General features: G+C 40.3%; 1 protein-coding gene across 3 annotated transcripts in view; it reads right to left on the bottom strand.

The window, feature by feature from the left end:
• Positions 1–591: 591 nt before the first annotated feature.
• The window catches only part of LOC112260627 (arf-GAP with GTPase, ANK repeat and PH domain-containing protein 3), a 276,883-nt gene continuing 259,788 nt past the window's right edge, over positions 592–17,686 (bottom strand). For 2 of the 3 annotated variants that reach the window (XM_024435894.2, XM_024435893.2), the window contains exons 17-18: positions 4,432–4,687; positions 592–4,103 (exon numbers count right to left, since the gene is read on the bottom strand). In XM_024435894.2, the coding sequence (XP_024291662.1) occupies positions 3,867–4,103; positions 4,432–4,687 (493 nt within the window). In that variant the 3' untranslated portion in view covers positions 592–3,866. The remainder of the gene's footprint in view (positions 4,104–4,431; positions 4,688–17,686) is intronic. The other variant, XR_006084347.1, reaches the window with a different exon arrangement.

Here is a 17,686-nt window from a genome sequence, read left to right as displayed (position 1 = left end):
GTATTTTAGCAATTACATTTACTTTGGATTTTTATTTGAGTCATTTTCTATTGAAGGTATCTTTACTTTTACTCAAGTATGACAATTGGGTACTTTTTCAACCACTGGGTACACACAATACACACCAATGGGCCATCCTCAGTGTCCCAACACACCAACACAAGGGGATTGTCTTCACTGTCTAACTTCAATGGATCTGACTGATTGAGGCTGGCTAATGATCCTATATCCATGACTTATATACTGTAGAATAATACTTTTAAACGTATTAAACCTGGATATTGAGACAGAATGTCATATATTGGCACATCACAGTATATCACACAGACGGTTAGATAGGAAGTGCCGTTAAGAAAATGGAAGACTTGTGTAAGATGGGAGTTTTCAATGTTGCCTTGGGAGTGGCACCATGTTTTAAGAGTGGTTACAATGTAAGCTTGTGCCTCACATGTTGCTATTACATACATACATACATACATACATACATACATACATACATACATACATACATACATCACTTACACAAGTCATTTAAAGAAGATACAATGAGAAATACAAAGAGAGAGATACGTTTCATCATACATACATACATTTTTGTTATTTCCCAAATCCAGGAAAGGCTACATTGTTTTATTGGAGTGTTTGAATAGTTCAACAGTCATCCAAGCGTCCAATCACGCTGCAGGTAACCCTTTAGCTTTAACCTTTGTTTCAAGTTCTAAACGTAAACAGAGAAAAACAATACAGGAAAATTAAACAAAAAAAAAAAAAACATATTTACATACTGCATTATAAATATGTCAAATGTACATCATTATACACAGAGTACCTCAAATGGTCAGATAATGTAGATACATTGAGACCAAAGTACCTAAAAATATGCTTAAAAACAAAGAGGAAAAATTTAACAAGATATAAAAATAGGGTTGACAAGTAAAAAAGAGTGACCGGAAACTCAAATATTTTCAATTGTTTGTCTGGAAGCTTGTCTGGTCATAGAGGATCTTGGACCCATATCTACAGTACATCCTGGGTGTGTTCGAAATGGTAATTAACCTTCTCCCTTATAGTGCACTACTTTTGACCAGGTCACGCATTATGCTCTGATCAAAAATAGTGCACTATTTAGGGAATAGGGTGCCATGTCAGAACAGCCTGTCTTTGGGGGAAAACACTTTGCTTAGAATGAATAATGGTTATAGTCAGGCAACATTAAGAGCAGTGGGGAAGGGAAATATTACAAGGGTGAAAAAGGTACTATGGCATTAGGTAAGTATATACCGTAAACTCCTATAAGAAATAATCTACTACCGTATATCAGACATACTTGGAAATTTACTCAAGAATGTATTTAATTAAGCTGGTGCCATGGTGGTTTATACACATACTGTACACCTAAGGAAAAAAACAACTTGTCAATGTACCGTTATAACTTAAGGCTGTCTACAAGCTCTGTTGACCATCAGTCAAAATGTAATTTGGTTATTTATTTAACCTTTATTTAACTAGGCAAGTCAGTTAAGAACAAATTCTTATTTACAATGATGGCCTACCCCGGCCAAACTCAGACGATGCTGGGCCAATTGTGCGCCGCCCTATGGGACTCCCAATCACGGTCGGATGTGATACAGCCTGGAATCAAACCATGCAGTGCCTTAGACCACTGCGCTGCTCGGGAGCCCCATTGATATTCTGTGAGCTTCAATAAACTACAAATACAGAGGGAATACACCGAGCCAAGCTGGTTTAAATTGTCATTCCAACCAGTTTACAACCAGATTGTAATATGGTTATACTGATATAATTCCAACCAGTTATGCCCGCTGGGAATCAACAAAACCATGTAGATAAAGTACCAGGGTTAATATGAAGAGCCTTTTCCCTGTAAACATAAACACCGCCATAGTAAAACCAGAAAACAGGGTTTTAACTTCAACCCTTAAAACAGTGGAAGAGCAAGGAAAAACACATGTCTCTATAGACTTTATACCAATATCACTTGAATATTCCTGTGGTCAAAGCCCTTCCTCCTTTATCTTGTCCCAGTACTGATATATACATGTGATATTATCATGAAGAATTACCATAGTGTCTCAAGTCATCGCAGCTTTTCTCTTCATCCATCATCTTGACCCGTTCAGTTGCCATCTAAACAGTTTGACACTTGAATGTACTTGGTTAGGTCCATTGAGTAAGGATGGTCGGTTAAAGTCAGTTGGAGAGGAAATTACGACTCCAGAAGTCCAAGTTAATCCACAATGTTTCAGGATAAATCTTATAGGAGAAAGAGCTACTTTAGGTCTGTACACTTGAAAACATATTTTAGTCAAACAACTATAAATGTTAACCTTTCCTCCCAATGGTGTCCTTACACAGATTTACTCAGTTGCTTGCTCTCTCTCTCTTTCACTCACACACTCATACATAAGCACACACACACACACGTACCACATTGTTCACAGCAACAACAGAATAAATAGTATCATGAGTACCAATATACAGGGCCTTCGGCCACAGGAGGTGAACAGATATTCCATTACGCCTGTAGTAGTTAGAAAATTGGTTTAGGATAATGTGATGTGTCAAGTAATTATCAACACTCTTCAACCTGTTCAGAAATTACTCCAACAAAGATGTCTTAATGATACAATTTCCTCCTTCAATCATTCCTGTGAAAGATTTCTGATTGAAGAGGAATCTTTACAAAAAACATTCGGCCCGGTGCTCATAAAACAGACCCATCAATTCCCTTATAATGGATGATTTGCAAGGACAACAAATTAAATCACTTTACTATCTCCCAAAATTCTCCCATTGTGCAATCATTTCTTAAATCTCAAATTGTGGTTTAAACCTTTTGCCCCTAAGTAAAGTATTTAAATCCTTTTTGACTATGCATGGTATCATTTACCATGGTACCTGACTATGCATGGTATCATTTACCATGGTACCTGACTATGCATGGTATCACTTACCATGGTACCTGACTATGCATGGTATCACTTACCATGGTACCTGACTATGCATGGTATCACTTACCATGGTACCTGACTATGCATGGTATCACTTACCATGGTACCTGACTATGCATGGTATCACTTACCATGGTACCTGACTATGCATGGTATCACTTACCATGGTACCTGACTATGCATGGTATCACTTACCATGGTACCTGACTATGCATGGTATCACTTACCATGGTACCTGACTATGCATGGTATCACTTACCATGGTACCTGACTATGCATGGTATCACTTACCATGGTACCTGGTAAGTGATATCCAACATAGCAGTTCCTTTTGAGTATCTAATGCAAAATGTTACGAAGGTGTTTATCTTTCTCCATGTAGGCATGGAAGCATGAATGGATGGAATTAGTCATTTCATATAACAGTCAAATAAAAACCCAGTCTGGCTCCAACAGATGAAGACCTGAAAGGAAATGTTTTAGTACAGAGTGGGGAGAGGAGAGGTGAATGCCAAAAACACAAAGAAATCTTGAGCCATTCATTTGGTTGATGCTTAATAACAATAACAAGCTTTAAAGCTGATCATGATCGTTTCTGACAGAGATTCACCTCTGTGGTGATGATATGAGAAAAACAACTAAACAAATACAATATACAATGTCCACCAGGTAAGCACCTCTCTCAGTGTCGTGGAATATCTCTATCCTGTCCGTTGCGCCAACAACAACAGAAACTCCACTGTCAGTTACTCAGTCTAGGTTACACAATATGAAGTAGAGGAGAATGAGGACTGGACACTGGGAAAGTAGTACGATCACTGGGTAGTCTATGGGGACACGTGTATGTTCAGGGGCCTTGATGATCCGTGAGTCCGGTCAGATCCACTCCTGGTCCTACATGATACTGACACTGCGGTTGAGTTCACCGAGGGCGTTGTTATTGTTGACGTTAGGGTTAGGGTTAACATCGGGGTTTCTGCGGCTCATATTGGGTGTGGTCAGGCTGCTGACGGGGTCATTGGGGCAGCCGTGCTGGAGCAGGATGTCAGAACATTCCTGGCTTCCTGCCCGGCGGGCGCAGGACAGCGGCGTCTGGCCGCGCGCGTCTCGACTCTTCACATCCACACCATACTGAGGGAACAGAGGAGAAGTGTGAGGAGGAGGAGGAGGAGGAGAAGTGGACAGAGTGACGTGTAGTTGACATTTTGTTTTAGCTAGTTCAGTATATTGTTTGATTCTCACAAAGCACTCCCTTTTCATCCACAGCCAAGTGTTTTTCCTGGTCATGTCACATGCTCAGAACACACTCCTGGCCCTGACCATAACATTTTCCCCATCTATTTAACTCTTTAACCATCTTATCTTATTCATAATCATTCAACCTTTATTCAACCAAGAAGATAATTCATCTTTTCATCAAGGTTGAAAACAATCCTCTCTCGAAGCCCAACCTACTCACCCAGATGAGAAGCTGGGTGATGACCACATTGGCCATGGCGCAGGACAGGTGCAGGGCAGTGCGTCCGTCCCCGTCCCCATACGTCTCGTTGACCTCCTCCTTGGTGCCGTGGGCCAGCAGCAGCACCACCAGCCTCAGGTCGTCCTCCACCACAGCCCGAAGCAGCTGCTGCCCCAGGGGCACGTCCGACTGGGGGACATCCATAAGGAACAGCTTCTGTTCATACTTTGCCCGGATCCAACGCTCCCTCTCCTCCCTGGGGTAGGACACAGAGAGATGACAACGAGGGTTAAAGAGGGTCAGTGAGGTTACAGAGGATCGAAAAACAAGGAACAATAATACAAATGTGTCCAGATAACGCTATTGAGGCTTACATCAAATTAAAGTGATTTGCTTTTTTTTATTTTTTATTTTACGTTTTAAGAAAGTACATACTCCGTCTTCAAAGTGGTATATCATACACTGTAGTTGGAGGAAAGTTATGCTGCTTTAAAAGTTGATAAACTTGTTATCCCCCTGAAGAGACAAGTAGGAGAAAATGCCCTTTGAAAGTTTTGATGAGATTTTCACACTTCCTAGAGAGCTCTTCTCTGTTTAAGCCCATTCAGCATCGCTCACACCCTCTTGAACTTTAGCCTCACCCACACATGTAAATGCATGTGAGTCAGGATGGCATTGTCCTCCAGAAAGCAGTCTCTCTTCTTAAACCCAGCTAAATTCAGGGCAACAATATTTTTGAGAGCTGTAGCAACACTTTCGCAGTGCATATATGTGAGGTAGCAAAGATGATCTATATTCTGACCAGGGAAGCCTCCATTCTGTTATAGACAGAATTCTGTGACAAACCAATCACGTTTCATCTTTCGGCATGTCCAACCACTCCATTATCTCAGCCAATCATGACTAGCCAGGAAGGATCATTTCTTTCTCCCTGTATAGCTCAGTACTCTCTCCTTGACTAAACTAGGCTCATCATTTCACATTGTTATTCCTATTTACAGATGCCATACCAGTCTGTAAGTAAGGCACATGAACGTTCACATGTTCAAGAAGGCATTTCTGATTGAAAAAATTATAATAATTCAAAATGGGATTTTCAATTAAATAACTAGATGTTTGTAATATAAAGCTATGATAATCCTTCATAAAAGGACCTTCTATGATCGTGTGGGTTGGGGTCGAAGGATGTGCTGGCAGGCTGTAGAGCAACTGCATTTTGCAGCACTCATAGAGCCTAGACCACATCTGACCACTGCAGTGTGATGTCTTAAGTGTCACGCCCTGGTCTTAGTATTTTGTGTTTATATAATTATTTGGTCAGGCCAGGGTGTGACATGGGGTTATTTTGTGTTGTGTTGTGGTATTGGGGGTTTTAGTAGGTATTGGGATTGTGGCTGAGTAGGGGTGTCTAGCATAGTCTATGGCTGCCTGAGGTTCTCAATCAGAGTCAGGTGATTCTCGTTGTCTCTGATTGGGAACCATATTTAGGTAGCCTGGGTTTCACTGTGTGTTTGTGGGTGATTGTTCCTGTCTCTGTGTTAGTTGTCACCAGACAGGCTGTATTAGGTTTTCACGTCCCGTTTCTTGTTTTTGTATTGATCGTGTTTTGTCTTTATTAAACATGTATCGAACTAACCACGCTGCATTTTGGTCCGACTCTCCTTCGACGGAAGAAAGCCGTAACATTAAGATCAATCCTAACCCTCACTCCATTGTCTCAAGCATGTATTTTCTCTAATATGAAGCCTAGTGTAGCCTCTGAGTGTCAGGACACTGACGATGAAAGGGCTCAGTGGAGGGGTCAGATGCTGAAACTGTATCCCACCTCCACTGATAATCGTCTGCAGCAGGAGGGTTACAGTCTAGCCAGCTATCTAAAGGTTACACATTGTGAACAGCATGTCTGCTGTGGACAATACAGGACAGGAGGAGAGGGGGACATGTTTTTATCAGCGCTGTCAGCCGTCAGTCTGAACTGGATAACTGGTGGAACCCCCACAAAGGAGGCAACCAGCGCCTGGACCCTGGCCTCCCCTGGGGTGCCCGGGATGGGAGGCCGATCGATGGGCCTGAATGGCAGTCAGAGAGGGGGACTGGAGCTGAGGTCTGGGCTCCTTCACTTATAGAGCCAGAGAATGGAGAAGAGAAGAGGGCTACATCGCCCTCCATTCACTGCCAGTCAGACTTCTATCTCTCTATCACTCTACATCTTCAATCTCGACCCCCACAGTTCTCTTTTCTCCCTCCCACACACAAACCGCCAAATCATCCCAGAAAATAAAATCAATACAGTGAATAGCTGGGCATGCTCAGTGTGGTTCTGACCCTGCGACCCCGTCGGGCAGAGTGATAAGGGAAGTAGAAAGGGGCTGTTGTTTGGGCGTCTGGGTGAGTGACAGAGAGAAGAGGCTCACACTGATAGGGGCAAACGACTCTGTCGCTGGTTGGAGTGACAAGGATCCCCCAGGACACTGACTGTCTGCTAACCAGTCTGTATGGACACTAACGCCACATCACTCAGCACAAAGTCAGTCAGTAGGCCTAGATAGCAGTCTAATTCACCTCAATCACAAATAGCTTGTGGCAATGCGCCATGATAGAATGACGCCATCTGTCGGAAGACAATGTTTAATTGCTAAATTGTAATTATTTCGCCACTATGGCCTATTTATTGCCTTGCCTCCCTAATCTTACTACATTTGCACACACTGTATATAGACTTTCCTATTGTGTTATTGACTGTACGATTGTTTATCCCATGTGTAACACTGTGTTGTTTGTGTCACAATGCTTTGCACTATGTTGGCCAGGTCGCAGTTGTAAATGAGAACTTGTTCCCAACTGGCCTACCTGGTTAAATAAATGCTAATTTTTTTTATAAAAACAGATTTGAAAAATCTGCCAGGCCCACTATACACAGCACTCCATTTCAGCAGCTTCAGCCTTAACTACAGGGGCGAATTAGCCTCTATTCTCTACTGACGGGCCTGGCCCACCATACAGCTGCCTTTGTCAGCCTCCGCAAAGAATTTGATGAACTGCTAAAGACACTCAGCCTGGCAGATAAAAGAGTCACCCTGAACTCTCTCACTGTCCTTTACTCATTAAAGGATTGCTAATTGCACTGACAGAACAGAAATAGTTTTATGTTGAGTGCAGGGTCCATTAACACTTCACTTAAAGCCTGCATACATGCTTAGGCTATAACAAGTTATACAGCATTATACCTCAACGGTTTAAGTTAAGTTTTACTAGTTCTTACGCGATTCTTAAAATTAGCTACAGGAATAGCACTAAACTTGCCTTATGACTTCCTATAGTGAACATTCAGAAATGAAAAAAAAACATTTTAAGGATGGGGGTGCTATGAACGCAACAATGTAACTCTAATGGCAGGAGATTGGAGCGATGTAAGCCCTCCATCAAACCCTGTCATTATATATGGACAAGGCTGTTAGAAGATCAATGGGAACACAGAACCAGTGGATTGCTCTGGGTAGGAGGCTGACAGCCCATCCCACCCCCCTGGTTTCCACTTTCCACCACAGGAACCAAGGCCAAAGATCAAGTATGTGTGAAAACTTTATGAATATCTGATCGATTTTGGGTAATTGTCTGAACAAATATACTACCAGATTTTGTTTGGCTAAATTAGGAATTTGTGATGAAGTCAAAGAGTGGTTGGTCAAAGTTTTCTTCTGAGAGCTAACCCACTGAATGAATGCCAGATCGGGGGAGGAGAACACAGTGAATTGACATGAGCTAAATGAGGCAGAAAGTTAGCGCCAGGACGTGAAACAAAAAGGCTGAGAACCATTAACAAGATGTCAAAGTATTCACAAAGCAGTCTCAAAGTACAAGGGCTGATCTGGAATCAGGTCCTTCCCTGTAGAATCTTGTTCCTTGTGATCTAAAAAGCAAAACTGCTCCTATAGCCTCTTTGTGAATACATGCCTTGAAGCCACAAAATCAGCTTGCTATATTTCCCAAAAGACCTCAATTCCAGTTCTTCCGGTCCAAATGCAACCACACTAGTACTTTAAAGAGTTCTGTTCAAGAAAATGGAAAGCACCCAGCCAGGCCAGTGGTGGGGACTCAAATTCCTTAGCTGCTACACCACTTGAAAGGTAGAGTGTGAAAGGAAGTGAAATGGTAATCCCGCCTCAGTCTTTTGTTTGAAATAGAACAACAATCCAAACAGAGGTAGGGTTTAGTCAGTCAGGGGGAAAGCCGAGACCCTTGAAAAGGACACTTCCTCTCCGCAGGAGGAAGAAAAATAAAATCAGCAGATTTAGCATGTCAAAGAGGGAGGAGAAAATAGAGGGAGAAGGAGAGGAGATAGAGAGTGAACTTTCTCAGCAGGGCATGATATTCAGGAAATCAAGCCAATGGTTAACTTTGACACACACACACACACACACACACACACACACACACACACCCTTCCCCACCTTTGCGCAAATACAGTACTCGCACCAAATTCCTCTGTTGCTTAGGGGACAGAGGAGACTTGTTGAAAAGAGCGTGAGAGCAAAGACCTCAATGAAAACCTCTGATTTTGTCTCTATAAATGATAAAGCATTAGTGCTTGGTGCAGCATTCATTTCCTCAGTCATTAAGTGTTATATCTGTGTGCAGTGATGATAATTTATTTACCTTATAGCTGACCTTAGTTTCAAAAGTTTAGTCTAAAGTCACAGAGGGTCTCTCATAAGACCAAAGGAAACGGTAAAATAGGATGTTAGATTCTGCTTGTTAGTTCCTGAGCTGAGCAAAGGATTCTGACCTCCACATAATTAAGTGGCAAATGGCGGAATGATTCTCCTCAACCCAGCCCACGGAGTCAACAACACATGACTGGATCCACATAAAGGGGAAGAAACAAGGATAATTAGTCACGCTCCAAAGACAAAGCCAAATAGGGATTTATTGGGGGAAAGAGACTGAGGAAGATGGGGTGGGACCATGGTAGCATTGAGTAAAGTGTCCGTGAATAGGCAAGACCAGAGAATGACCAATCCTGGCCTCCTCTAATAAAAGGTACCATTGATTGGTCCACACATTAAGGGAAGAATCAGGATGCCCCACCCCCCAAACAATCAGGGTAAATCCCCCCACACCCCTCCTCCCTGCTCCTCAACTTTCACATCAAATAGATACACAGAGAGAGAAGGAGTGGTGGAGGGGGGGACTAGGCAATCAAAACACCTCTCACAGTGGGAGGGGGCGGCCTGTATAGGAGTGATTCCCATGCAACAGCCGGCAGTTTCACTAACACATTGAGAGAGAGAGCGAGAGAGAGAGGAATGTTATTAGACCCTAAAGAAAGAGTACACAGAGGCAGGATACCTGACCACTGTGACCCAAAATTAAGGAAAGCTTCAACTATGAACAGACTCTGAATATAGCCTTGCTATTGAGGGAGGCCGCTGTAGGCAGACCTTGCTCTTGAGAGAAGATAAGCTATGTGCACACTGCCCACAAAATTAGGTGGAAACTGAGCTGCACTTCATAACCTTCTGCCAAATGTACGACCATATTAGAGACACATATTTCCCTCAGATTACATAGACCCACAAAGAATTCAAAAACATGTCCAAATTTGATAAAACTCGCATATCTATTAGGTGAAATAGCACAGTGTGCAATCACAGTAGCAATATTTGTAACCTGTTGCCACAAGAAAAGGGCAACCAGTGAACAACAAAAACCATTGTAAATACACACTATATTTATCTGTCAATTTATTTTCCCTTTCATACTTTTACTTTTTTCTTTTACTTCAAAAGTTTGGATTTGAAATCAAATAATGATTTCAAGTGCATTTTTCAAGTGCAGACTGTCAGCTTTAATTTGAGTGTGTTTTCATCCATACAGGGTGAATCGTGTAGAAATTACAGCAGTTTTGTACATAGTCCCCCCATTTTAGGTGAGCAATGGTATTTGGATAAATTCCCTCATATGTCTATTAAAAGTAGTAAACAGTTTAGTATTTGGTCCCTTATTCCTAGCACACAATGATTACATCAAGCTTGTGACTCTACAAATTTGTTGGATGCACTTGCTGTTTGTTTTAGTTGTGTTTCAGATAATTTTGTTCCTAATAGAAATGAATGGTAAATATTTTATTTTATTGTACCATAGGCAAGTCAGTTAAGAACAAATTCTTATTTACAGAAAGACAGATTTTTACCTTGTCAGCTTGGGGATTTGATCTAGCGGTTACTGGCCCAACGCTCTAACTACTAGGCTACCTGCCGCCCATAATGCATTTACATTTTAGTCATTTAGCTGCTGCTCTTATCCAGAGTGATTTACAGTAATGAGTGCTTACATTTTTCGTACTTAATAATGGTCCTCTGTGGGAAATCAAACCCAACACCCTGGCATTGCAAGCGCCATACTCTACCAACCGCCACACGGACGATAGTGTTATCTTAGAGATACTTTTATTGTAAATAAGAATATCATATGTTTCTAAACATTTCTACATGAATGTGGATGCCATGATTACGGATAATCCTTAATGAATTGTGAATAATGACGAGTGAGAAAGTTAGACCCACAAATATCACGCTAACCTCCCGTTATTGTAATGGTGAGAGGTTAGCATGTCTTGGGGGTATGATATTTGTGCATCTATAACTTTCTCACTCATCATTATTATTATTATTCAAGACTTATTCAGGATTATCTGTTATAATAGTAGCATCCACATTAATGTATAAGTGTTTAGAAACCTATTCTATTCTTATTTACAATAAAAGTGACTACAAAATGACACAATACATTACTTACCATTCATTTCTATTGCGAACAAAATAATCTGAAACACAAACAAAACAAACAGCAAATGCACTCAACAAATTTGTAGAGGCACAAGTTTGATGTAGTCATTGCGTGCTACGAATATGGAACCAAATACGTAACTTTTAACTACTTCAATACACATAATATTTGCGTTTCGTTTTTTTGCCTGTAATTTGTGGAACAATCTGCAGAGTTCAGTGCAGTTACATGTGCTGGTGCCACTCAGGCAGTTTAAATGATTGATCGAGGACCTCTATGTAGTTGAATGTGATGCAGAAAAAATGCCTCACTGTCCCAATAACTACAGAGGGCATTGTATTTGCACATGGCTACAATACTGTCTGTACACAGTAAAAACTAGAGAATGTTTTTAAAAGTTACAATATTTTCCTCTCAAGTAGTCAAATTAAATAATTGAATAATAATTAGAGTGTAATTATTACCAGCGGCCGCTAGAGTGGGAGCAAAAATACAGATTCAATTCTATTGGAGTAAAACAGCATGACCACAATCACTAATGTTGGTTAAATTTAGATTTTTCCGCCATTGTCCATTTGCAAGTGTCTCGCAAATGGAAAGAGTAGACAGATCGAGAGCGAGGATCCGCCGACCATCAGAAGTCATCCACAGAACCACAGAATTTCTTCATTTCTATACTTAATTAGAATTCCAGGTAAGTTCACTGTTATTGGTTAATTAACTTTATGTGCAAATTAAAACTGTTGCGCAACATTACAGCTAGCTAGCATTGTAGTGTAGGCTTACTGTTACTGCACGATTTGCATAGTCAGATGCTAATGTGAGCATCTAGCTAGAGCTAATTAGCTAGCTAGCTACAGTAACATTAAGTTATACCACTTTTATTGGTTCATGGACAGTATGTATGCCCGATGGATCAGTGCATAACCTGTTTTAAATTTTCAACAGAGCGTTATTAGCTATTATCAGTAGCTAGCAGACTTTACTGACTACTGCCAGCAGATTAGTCAGTGCAAAATGTGTTTTACTCTGAAAAGCGAGCTGCTAGCAGACAGTTAGCGGCAGTTGGTCTGTGCTACATGTATGTTTCACTGAAGTTTAGAGATATTAGACAGTTTTTAGCTGCAGTTTGGTCGGTGCGACACGAGCATTTTACCCTGAACAGAGCTGATGGACAGTTTTAGCGCAGTTTGTCAGTGTGACAAGTGCGTTTTACTCTGAACTTTAGAGCTGTTACCGGTTGACGTTTTTTTCCTGCAGTTTGGTCGGTGCGACATGTGCATTTTACTCTGAACAGAGAGCTGTTAGTAGACAGTATTTAGCGACAGGCAGGTCAATGCAACACGTGTCTTACTCTAAACAGAGCACTGCTCTCTTGTAATTTGTGCAAATGTGTGTTTATGCAATTTAAATAAACTTGTTTTTCCTTGTCATCAAGGATGCAGGCTGCACGCGTGAAGTACAGGGATTGTCAAAAGTACATTTGCTATGAGGGGCAACTGACCTTCAAATACTTTTTGGATTGTGGTGAGTGAAAAGTTTCACATTTCACACAATATCATATGGAACACACTTATACCGACACACTTTAAATATACTTACTTTATATTTACTGTCAAACTGATTGCCGATTTCCTTGCTGATAATGAATACAAAGGAAACTTGCGCCTCCCCAAATCACAGATCAGTCAAAGATTGGTTTATGTTTTGGGAGTTGTCTTATTATGCTCATCTGTAGCTGCGCTCATTGTCTTTGCCGGTCATTAATGGTTTAAAAAAAAAAGTGATACTAACATTTGTATGCTGCTACAATCTCAGTGTTGATAGCTACCTGTGGTGTATTGCTATAATACTGCTGATATAATAATTCAGTACGTGGCAGTAGTAGACAGCCTGTAGACTGCATTTAATTGGAATTGATGTGGAAAGGAGTACTAAGTCAGTTTTGAGGGTTATGATGTTGAAGTAAAGATGACCTCTTGATTTCTGTCTTCTGTTCTGGTTTTCTCTAAAAATACACAACATATTTAATCAATAAGGCAATCTTATTTCGTCTTCACAGTTGCCAATAAATTTGACATTCCAAACTTGGACTTAAAAGTCTATGAGGAATCGAAGACTGAAGTTGATGAGGAGGTGTTTGAGTTTCTTCTAAAGAAACAAGACCTTGGTGTGCTGGAGGTTTGTTTACCCCAAAGACCCAAATCCTGATGGTGACTTGCTTATTAGCTTAGAGCTTCACAGTCATCCATACAGTTCTGGCTAGCCTAACACATGTTCTGAAAATGTGAGACAAGCAGATATATCTACTGATGTCTTTTCTCATTTTTATATTTTAAAATGATCTTTGTTTCTGTGCTCACCTCTCCCACCCCTTTTAGAACAGTAGTGGGCCTAATCAATTCAAAATGTAACATTTTTGCATTCCCTTGTCATTAACAAAAGTCCTCTAATCATAATAATGGATGTTTACACCTAAATTGTGTTATAATTACAGTGTTAATCACACCAGTTAAATGTTAACATGATTGCTAGATTCGTTGAGCTCCTCTGCAAGCAGCTCCTTATCAAAATACAGTGGAGACAATGAGGGGGGGACTCCAATGACCGATTATATTGCAGCAGAGTCCTGCTACAAGAAAAACAGGATAATCATCCATCTCATGTAAGTACTGAAAATTTCCAGTTTAAACAAATGCCAAACTTGAAGATTGAGTGACAAATTACATCAATGAAAGTTGTGAAAGGGTGATCATGGTGTGTTTAATTATACTTGCTATTTCATTGCTGTTTTAAAAGTGTTAGCGTGTTCCTTTTTAAATTACTCCGACTTAGATGATTGAAGACATTCTGAAGAACAAACCTGGAGGAGAGAGGATCCTGAATGAGTATGCTCGGACAAAAAGCCTAACAGATAGCAGAAGACGCGATATGGTCAAGATATTGGTTGCACAAATGACAAGTGAGTCATATACTCATTACATACCTTACCACCTAACAAAGATTTTAGCATAAGTTGTGATTTACACATCAATACTTTTGTTTGGAACTCAAACAGTAAAGTGTATGTGTGTCTAGGGCAAGTCCTTTAAGGCGTGTTAAAGAGGACTACGCAAAGAGAATCACTGCCTTGTTCCCATACCTGGCCGATCCTAGGAGCAAGTTTGGTATGTAAGTACATTCAAACCGAAGTCTAACCTTTTTAACTCTCTAAAACTCTTACACCTTGAATTTTTTTCAGAATGTCAATATTTAAATTGTTGTTTTACTGTTTGGTGATGTTTTTAATTAAACTAAAGTTCTGTTAACATGTCTGTATGCCCACCATCTCTGCAGTCTCTCCTAAGCTCAACTCTGGTGCTATAAAAGCCCAGTTGAGTTCTGCAGTGTGAGGGTCAGACCTGTTGAATGAGCAAATCTTCATCTATGGGCGCATCTGTAGTTAAGGATAAAAATGAACATGAAGATATTTTAACCTGCTCACTCAAACTGAATTATACTTTACTTTAGGAGCATTATTACAATGCAGCAGATGGGAGTGGATATCTAGCATGGAGACTTTAAATTTGTTCAAAGGGAAGCATCAGAGGGACGACAGAAGACCATGCGTCAGTCACTGACGTGTAAGTGATTTTGATTGGAGTTAGTCTCATTCATGACACATGACCAGAGAATAATTGTATGTGAACATCTGTATAAGCAAGTGTTTCTTAGTTTCTTACCCTTTTAGTATTTCTTAGTATAAATTCTGTTTCTGAGTCAAATGAATCCTACTTTTCATCTGGTGACATAACTGCATGCATGGATCTTTGACTGCCTTGCCTTGAAACTGTCAGGACACTTGTTTTCTGTTTTACAACAGTCTGATTAAGACTGTGATATATTACTGTCACAAGAATTTTCAATCCCAATGATGATAACTAACAATTATTTATGCTTTGACCAATCCCCGAGGTTTGTAAGACCCTGGGTTTAATACAAATTAGGCAAAGACTCAGCTCATGCAAAAGGTCCGTAAAGTTATTCACGAGAATGTTCTAAAGTCCATAATACAAAGACATGCCATTTTATAACTCACCCTCCCCCTACCTACTAATATGCACATACCGACACACAAAAAGTAAGGGGATGTATCTTTCCCCACAGTTCTCATTGCTGTTTATCACTACCAAGTTGGCAGTTCCATCCCCCCGAGATTAGAGGGACCTTGACAGGACTCCCTTTCCTGTCGAGTTCTAACCAGGTCAGGTCATGCATAGTTTAATTGTTCTCTATGTTTTCTTAGACACACACACACATTTCTACTTGTCTCAACCAAACCTTTTAGATTGAAGTTTATCATTCTAATTTGTTATACATGTTACATAATCTAATAATTACCTATAGTTACGCTTGTCTAATTATTCATTATATAGGTTACATAATCAAATAAATAAGTTTCAGGGTGGAATTCTTTAGTCATTACCTTAAACATATAAATTCCCTTATCAATTACATGACGATAGTGCCACACCATAATGTTTACTGTTCTGTCTTGACTTATTCCATCTTGTCTGCAGATTGAGCAAGATTTTAGTCTGATGTTTGGTGATGCAACATCTGCAAAGTTCCTTGAGAAGTGGCCTACTCTCTACAAGCAGAAAGTCATTGACCAAAGCCGTGGCTTCACACAGACAGGCAACCTGCAAAACCTGGTTCAATATGCTGAATCCACAAAAGGAGCGGAAAATGGTATGCTGGAATAAAATGATTACACTAATGGAATGGAGCATTATTTCTGAAATGGAATGATGTAACTGTCATGACGTTGGCCTGGGGGATAGGTTTATGACCGTCATAAATACCTCTTCCCCCCTTTTCTCTTCTCAAACCTATTGAGGTTACATTTTTTTAAAAACTTGGTTAACATAGAGATCAGTATGTGCGGGGAAATGAACTATATTCTGGTAATCCGAACAATTGAACATATGCTGTGGTACTTAATGAATATGATGTCAGTTCGGTTGTCTGAGACATTCTCATCAATGATAAGATGACAAACTCTCTTGACTACAACATAACTTGCTGTTCTGCGGATGTGAGGGTGACGATCCCATGTCAGAATGGTTCAGATAAAAACTACAGAACGAAGCCAAAATCAGCATGATCTTTGGTTGCAAATGGTATGAACTTTGAACTCTTATTCACTACAGAAGTGATAACTCCTAGACGTGGAGTTAGCGACCGCAGCTGCAAACGCAGGTTAGGAAGGAACAGACAGTATCCCATCTACCACACAACAACGTTACTAGAACTTATCCAAGTGACCACCAGAGACATTCTTCAAAGGACAAAGGACTTGGTTTGGCAACACGGTCTTCCCTCTACCACCAACCTACTGAAGCGCAGCTCAGAGTGAATATTTATTGCATTTTCCTTTTCCAAATGGGCGGTAATTTAGAATGCATAAGATACTGTATTTACGATAGCACAGCTTCACCTCTGTTCCAGTCTCCCGCTCTTTCACTCAAACCCCGCCCCTTTTCCTTTGTGTAACAAGCTGTCATATCTGTTCCGCCCGCTAGGGACTTTTCCTATGACGTAAAGAATTATCCTGGTATAATTCATTCTTTGCATATGTTATTCTGTGTGATTAGTTAGGTATTTTGTAAATAAATAATTAAACCCAATTTTGTATTGCTGATTCAACTTGTTAGCCAGGATTCTTGCAGATAACCAAGAATTTACAACTTTCAGAGTATGAGACTGAAGTAAGATGATGATTAATGTTGACTGCTATGGATGTAAAATAATTAATAATCTTTAAGAGTTTATTCGGAAGATAACAGCTCTATAAATATTATTTCGTGGAGCCCGACTCTCTAGTTAATTAAATTTACATGATTAGCTCAATCAGGTGATATTAATTACGTAGAACTGGTTTTATAGAATAGCATGTCATAGCAATTAATCCGGCATAGCCAAAGACACAACATAACTTTCAGTGAAAATGTGTACTTTCAGGATGGGACAGTGACATGTCATCTATTTTGTTCCTTGTCCACCTTCTGCCACAGTCACTTCATGGCCGCAAGAGACCAGCAAAAATCTCAGCCAGACACGCCAGTGACCACATTGTGAAGTTTATCTAGGTGAGGTTACAGTTGACTGTTTTGTTTCCATTCCTAATCCTATTAACTACTTTTAAGATTAGGGACAAATCATGGTAAGATCATGTGTAGCTGTAATTCACATTTTCCCAAACTGTTTGCGAACAGCGACTAATTTTAATAGCGCACTAATGAAGTTCTTGTGTCACAGACTGGGACCAGCATCCAGGGGCAGCTGGAGAGAATCATTGAAAGACTTCAACCCTATCTGCTTGATGTGGGGACCCAGAGGAGTGTGATTCACAAGTACTTCATTGTGATTGACAAACATGCAATACCTTGTAAGTCACTAGACATTCTTGCCAGTTTTGATGAGC

This window comes from Oncorhynchus tshawytscha, linkage group LG10 (genome assembly GCF_018296145.1).
Source record: "Oncorhynchus tshawytscha isolate Ot180627B linkage group LG10, Otsh_v2.0, whole genome shotgun sequence".
Classification (NCBI taxonomy): domain Eukaryota; kingdom Metazoa; phylum Chordata; class Actinopteri; order Salmoniformes; family Salmonidae; genus Oncorhynchus; species Oncorhynchus tshawytscha.
The sequence above is the reverse complement of the archived record's forward strand: the minus strand, read 5'-3'. Positions and strand labels throughout refer to the sequence as shown.